At 47.1% G+C, this 7035-nt stretch overlaps 1 protein-coding gene across 1 annotated transcript in view; it reads right to left on the bottom strand.

Moving 5' to 3' along the window:
• Positions 1-5027: 5027 nt before the first annotated feature.
• The window catches only part of DNMT3B (DNA methyltransferase 3 beta), a 46853-nt gene continuing 44845 nt past the window's right edge, over positions 5028-7035 (bottom strand). The window contains exons 20-21 of the mRNA XM_087703176.1: positions 5670-5788; positions 5028-5228 (exon numbers count right to left, since the gene is read on the bottom strand). Coding sequence (XP_087559302.1) covers positions 5087-5228; positions 5670-5788 — 261 coding nt within the window. The 3' untranslated portion in view covers positions 5028-5086. The remainder of the gene's footprint in view (positions 5229-5669; positions 5789-7035) is intronic.

The raw sequence follows: 7035 nt of genomic DNA, 5'->3' as shown, positions 1-7035 counted from the left end.
AAGAATTCCCCACTCCCTAATTCTTTCCTGTCCTGAATAGCTTGGTGTCATCTATGATTTGGGCATTACACACCAAAACAATTTGTTCCCTTGTGCCATCACTCTGTCAACACCTAATTCCCACAGCACTGTCTTATTCCCAAGGATAGTTACCCCTGTAGTAGGGCTGCGTTACTATTATCTTCTCATCCTTGCTACTACTTTCTCTGATTGGCTCTGTATCATCATGGTTATTATTAGAATCAGAGTAGAGTTGGAACACACCTTGGAGGTCTTCTAGGCCAGCCCTTCTCAAGCAGGATACTCTACACCATTTCAGACAAGTGATTCCCCAGTCACTTCTTCTTGAAAACATCCAGTGAATGAACATATAGAACTTCTAGAGGCAAGCAGTTCCACTGGTTAATTGTCCACACTGTTAGGAAGTTTCTCCTTCATTCCAAGTTGCTACTCTCCTTGATTAGTTTCCATCCGTTGCTTCTCTTCCTGCCTTCGGGTGCTTTGGAGAATAGGTTGCCCCCCTCCTCTTTTCTGTGGCAGCCCCTCAAATATTGGAAGATGCTATCGTGTTCCCCCCCCCTCCTCCTTTTCATTAAACTAAGAGAACAGAATAACAAAGAGTTGGAAGGGACCTTGGAGGTCTTCTAGTCCATCCCAAATTCCAAACAAATGGCTGTCCAAACTCCTCTTAAAAAATCTCCAGGGATGAAGCACCCACAACTTCTAGAGGCAAGCAGTTCCACTGGTTAATTGCCCACACTGTTAGGAAGTTTCTCCTTCATTCCAAGTTGCTTCTCTCCTTGATTAATTTCCATCCTTTGTTTTCTTGCCTTGCCCTCCGGTGCTTTGGAAAATAAATTAACTCACTCTTCTTTGTGGCAGCCCCTCAAATAATAAAATATTGCTACCATATCCCTCCTAGACTAGTCAAACCCAAATCCTGCAACCGTTCTTCATATGTGTTAAGTCTCCAGGCCCTTAATCATCTTCGTTGCTCTTTTTCCCAAAGTCTCAACATCTGAAATGCGTTTGACTATTAGCAGCTTGGCTGTTGGTTCGAGCTCCGATCTTTGTTGCAAACTGTTTCGTCACCCACCATTGGAGGAGAAATCATCATTGCATTTTGAGTTGGGTTCTTGTCAACTCAAAACGTACTGATGAGGTCTCCAAAAATGGCGGCGAAATGTTTGCAACCATATTGCCCAGCTCGGAACTCAAACCAACAGCCTCTCAGCATCATTTTTTAGGAGTGTGAGCAAAACTGGATGCAGTATTTCAGGTGCAGAATTACTCTTGTTGTTTTTTGCATGCAACACGGAGATCTTATGTACCGGAAACTACTTCCTTGTGTGTCTAACCTCACTTGGCCAATATTCTATATTCAATACGCAGCGCCCTTCTCAAATCCCTGCCTGCAGCCCTTCTCAAACCCCTAAAATGGACCGGAGGAGGCCCTTTTAAAGCTGCAAATCACAGATGGGGAAAGAGACCTCATTCCACCGAAATTGCATCCTTTCCACCCACTGAAGAAAAAAGTGGACGTTAGTAAAGGCCTCATAACGCAAATTTAGGAAGGATAGGATTGGGCAATGCTGTCCCCTAAGCAAGAGATAAACACCTTGTCAGTTCAGTATTCATGAACTGGAATAGGGCTTAGTAACTAAGTCAGCCAATGAGGGCTGTTTGGAAACTGAAACAGTATTTGCTGTGTGAGCAACGAGGCAGCTAGGAGCCAGGGCACGGCTTAGCTCTGGAGCTCTGAGTCTGTGCTGAGCTCAAAAAAGGCCAATCTGCTACTCTGAACTGAAACTGTTCTCTTCCTCTGCCTGTGTTTGCTTCTAATTGCTACCATGTTGGGAAAAACCTGTTTTGGGTATTGTATACTTATTTCACGTGTTATATGTAAAGAGAAAATAATGAATCCTGTGTGTGCTTTCTGGATGTGATTGTTGTAACAAACTCTGACACAGCTAGGACAACTTTACGAGGTGTGGGACTTCAACTCCCAGAATTCCCGAGCCAGCCGCTGGCTCGGGAATTCTGGGAGTTGAAGTCCACACCTCGTAAAGTTGCCAGTTTTAGTCACGCTTTAACCTCATCTATCTTCAAAAGTGGTTGCACAACCCACCACTCTGTATCTGCTGGGCTGTTTACGAATACAACGCCCCCCCACGCCAAAATAAAAACAACAGGCCATGCTCTGTTATAGAAGAACACTGACTTTAATTAAACCGTGATAAATGTTTAAGGCAAACCTTGTGTCAAAACCGTTTCCTCTCCAGCACTAAGAAGACCAAAGGGGAAAAAAAGTGAGGGGTTCCTCCCCCCCCCGCCCCCCACTCACTAAGGCTCACTTGCAGCCGTCCTTTTGGGGGGGGGGTCGAGCTTCAGTCCCGTGAAGCTCTTTTTAAAAAAAAAAAAGAGGAAGGAAAGAAAGAAAGAAAGATAAGTTTTATTTTTTTAAAAAAAAAGAGTATATAAAAGCACATTTTGACGTTAGAAAAGTATTTTTAAAAAAAAATAGCACCAACGTAAGAGGCCCTTTGAACATCCTGGAAATGACATTTCTGAAATGTTCCCCCTTAAAAATGCCGTAAAAGAGCGCTACATTTTGGGGACGCAAGAATTATTTATTTTTAATATTGTCTTGAAAACCTGAAGGGTTCCAATAGAAAATCCTGCCGGAGACTATAAACGTGGAAGATTTGCTACACTCTTCAAAGGGGGGGGTGAAAGAGGAGAGGCAAGGAGAAGGCACATCAAATGGCTAGTTACAAGCACCCACGCTTTCACCCCCATGCCCTGAACAGCCCCCCCCAAGTTGGGGGGGGCTGCAAAATTCCCCCTTGACTTTGTGCCATGCAAACTTCATTCATGGGATTCAGTTCACAAACCAGCAGACACGCCTAAGATAAAATACAGTAATGATTGTCTCACATTCCGGAGGTTATCGCCCACCGCACGCACACGGATTCACAAAAACACACTTCCACCCAATTCGGGCAGGGATTTGGGTGGCTCAGAAACGCGACACACTGAAAGGAATCTCTCCCTTCTGAAATTCCTGGCCTCCGTTTCGAGTGGCACTTGATCGTCCCTGAGACATTCGTCATTCCTATCGGAGTAGGATCCATTGGGATCCCTGCAGCTGCAGGAGGATTGCCAGCAGGCATTGGGCAAAGGGAAGACTGGCAAAAGAGGCGGGCAGAGAGCCAGTCGTGGGCAATCCTCTTGGCACAGAACTGACGAGAGCTGGATGCCTTTTGCACGCTCCCCATTGAGGCAACACCGTCTGGAACTGCGTCGTCAGATAATGAGGAGTGGCATTCCTTTGGCAACCTCAAATACTGACAAGGAAAAGTAAAGGAGAGACACACACACACACACCCAACAGCGCCCATTTGCCCGCAGGGGAAAAAATGTTACCGAACTGGAGCAGTGGACAATATTCCGAATTTCCTCTGCGGACGACTTAAGAAAAAGTTTCCTTAACAGTTCGAACCTCTGCAATCCAAAGGCTTGTGGTTCCCCGAGGAATTTTGGCAATCTCGACATCCAAGCCAACCCCCCGCTGCCGCCCCCACCCCCTAATCTCAGATGGCAAGTTGGAAGCTGGTTCAAGAACCACACGGGCACCCTTGTTTCTGCCCGTGTGTCAAAAGAGGGTTTGCGTCATCCGGAGAGGAAAAATAATAATAATCTGGGTTTTTTTGGACAGAGAACAAAAAGTTTTGCAACTTGTCTCCTGCAACGATTTTCCTGGTTTTGGTTCATACAAACACCGGGAAGTCTGGAGTAAGGCATCAAGTGAGGCTCAGCTACCTGCCCACCGAGGCGAACGTGGGAACGCCGATTGCCAAAATCATGGCAAAGTTTCGGATTAGGAAACGAGCGAGCAGAAAGACCCTTCAAAATCTCCAGTGCCTTTATCCCCCCCTCCCCTCCCCCAGGGAATGGCTTCCATCCCACCCAAGCCTTATCCTGGTCTATTGAAATCACGGTTCGAAGAACGGACAGCCAAGGAAAACATTCAAACAAGATTAAAAATAGCAGCATCGGTGAGGATTGAAGTCCATGATGGAGGGTCTCCAAGCACGGAAAGGCAGCTAGAGGGTTGAGAATCTCGTAGCAGCTTTTAAACCACGGTAAACATTTGCAGATTGTCTTTTTTCCGGGGTGGGGGGGGGAATGTGGTGGGTTTCTGCCCGCTGGGAATTTCCCTGCCTCTGAAAGGACCTTGGTGGTGCAAATACTCTTCGCAAAACTCTTTTTAAAAATAAGAAACACCCAGCGAATATTGAAATGGGTTCTTTGCACTCAAAATACTCCCCCCCCCCAGTGCACTTTTCTCTGCATTTAAAGGCATTGTGTAATTTTAAAAGTATAACAGCGTATGGCACGGTTCATTTTTTTTTATCTTCCCCCCCCCCCCCGCCACCCCCATTTTGGCTCCTTGTAGTAGGATTATCTCCTGCTTTGCATCCAGCCCCAAATTCCTCTCTAGGAAGTTTTTCCTCTCTAGGAATTTTCACATCCGGCTGCAAAATGGCTGTATAAAAGTCTATTCCCCCACCCCACCCCCCCAAAGTTTTACGTTCTTTAAAACAAAAGTTGAAAAAGAAAAAAAAAATAAACGTTCCTACTTTATCTCCCTACACACCACACACACCCAAGTGTGAACAGCGGGAGAGAAACCCAAGTCAAACTGGCTCATTGCTACAGACGGACGGAGCACTTCGGAATTGCATCCTACAGTTTCCCCGTTTTCAAGTTTTCGCTTTGGTGCTGGCGGCTGGTGGGAAAAGGACTCTTCGTTCGAGGAGCCTCCGTTTCCCCATCCGCTCACGACGAGGGGGGGGGGATGCTACCTCTCTGCGGCTCCCCCAAAATCTGTGTTGGTTTTGCGGTGTTTTGGTTTGGTTTGGTGTTTTTTTTTTGGCACAACGGGAACGCAAAAAGTCTGGCGAACTTGGAAGAAAAGTCATGGATGGGAAGGATTTTTTCCTGCGGAGAAGGTCTCCTTCACGGGGAGGGGGGGGCTCGGCTCTTCTCCTTCCACCCGGGAGACCGCAGGGCCCCCCGCGGCCTAATCGCAGGAGAAATAATCCTTCAGGGGGGCAAAGAGATGGCGGATGACGGGGACACTCCAGGACCTCCCAAGCAGCTTCTGACGTGCCAGGCGGCCCATGTTGGACACGTCGGTGTAGTGGAGGGGGAAGCCAAAGATCCTGTGGGGAGAACAGTCCATTAGCCCCACTGCCTAATCTCCGAGGAGAGGGTCAGGAGCCCCCGCCTCTGGAACTGTGATGCCAAGGGGTGGGGAATGGGCTATTCTATATATCAATTGCTTTCGCGCCTAAATAATCAGACTTCGCTTCGCTATGCCTTTAATCATTCTTAATTAGTAAAAGTACACTTGATTTCCACACATGGTGTCTTGTGGTCTTTCTTTCCTAATTAATTAATGGAGAGGTGTTGACAGTTTTTTATGTTCCCCTTTTTTCCCCCTTGAATTGTTCGCCGTCCTGAGTCCTCCCGGAGAAGGGCGGCATACAAATAATAAAATTCTATTCTATTCCATATGGGAGCCATCCCAGGACTGGCGTGTTTTCCCACCCCTTTCCTCCCTCCTCCCCGTCACGAGTTCCCTCGCCCTGCCCACTCCTCACTTTTCCAACTCGGTGCACCATAAATCGTCATCCTTCCCGTTCATGGAGACGGGCAGCGTCTTGCTCCTCCCCTGGCGGATGGAGTTGCTCTTTGTCGTGATGGTCCGGATCTTCTTCATCTGCAGAAGGAAAGCAGAGATGAATTCGCGGGTTGGGGTGGGGGGGGTGGGAGGCGGGAGGTTCCCGCGCGACCAAGGACGTCGGCGCAGGTAGAATTCCTTTTTCTTTTTTTCTTTTTTGCATTTGAAATTTTATTCATCTGGGGCAATGTAAGCATTGACAACTTACTTTTCTTTTTTTTAAAAAAATGCAAATAGCATCCAGCCCCTGGCGATGTGAATTCTATTTAGCCAAGATTTCCTAATAGATTTATAAACCTATTAGGATTATAAATGCCCTCTCGAATGTTGATGTTGATGTTGATTTTATTTATATGCTGCCCTTTTCCCCCCGAAGGGGACTCAGGGCGGCTCACAACTCAACCAGGAAAGGGGGATACAAACAAGAATTTAAAACGACATAAACAACAATACATAATTAAAACACAACAGTCATACCAATTCGAGACGGGGGGCAACAGCTCTTTAGCCCCAGGCCTGTCGGAACAGCCAGGTTTTAAGGGCTTTGCAGAAGGCCTAGAGGGTGGTGAGGGTTCGAATCTCCACGGGGAGCTCGTTCCAGAGGGTCGGAGCAGCCACAGAGAAGGCTCTCCTCCGGGTAGTCGCCAGTCGACACTGGCCGGCGGATGGAATTCGGAGGAGGCCTAATCTGTGGGATCTAATCGGTCTAGTGGAGGTGATTGGCAGAATGAAAACACACACAAAAGCTTGTAGCAGTGGTTTCTGAGCAACAGGTAAGCAACGGGAGCATTGTCAGCGCAGGGAGCATTCCTAATTTTGGGGGGGGGGGGAGCTGCTGGTTTTTCTTCGCGGCCACCTGGAACAGTCCTAAGTATGGAAAATGGTCCCAAGTTCCTTTTTCAAAGTTTCAAAGTTTAATGAATTTATATGCCGCCCAATCCCGAAGGACTCCGGGCAGCTTACATAAAAACAACTCTAAAAAGAATACTAAAAAAAAAAAATTAAAATAGAGAGAAGAAGCAAGTTAAAAGACACATCATGCACTCAACCTTTCAGTGTCCTTGTAACTTCAAACGGTCACTAAACAGACCGTTGTAAGTCTAGGACTGCCTCTTCCTTTCTCCTTTGGCCATCAGGGTGACCGAAGACATTGGGCTGGGAAAAAGGGAGGGGCAAAACACAAACACACACTTTGCAATCACAACTTCCCGATGAAGCTGGCATGCACGAACGGGAATTCTTCTGCACCCTCCTTTATCCCAGGCGAGAATAATGGGGGGGGGGAT

The sequence above is a fragment of the Thamnophis sirtalis genome, unplaced genomic scaffold (assembly GCF_051295495.1).
Source record: "Thamnophis sirtalis isolate CommonGarterSnake01/CBP01778 unplaced genomic scaffold, rThaSir2_p1.2 scaffold_43, whole genome shotgun sequence".
Classification (NCBI taxonomy): Eukaryota; Metazoa; Chordata; class Lepidosauria; order Squamata; family Natricidae; genus Thamnophis; species Thamnophis sirtalis.
The sequence above is the reverse complement of the archived record's forward strand: the minus strand, read 5'-3'. Positions and strand labels throughout refer to the sequence as shown.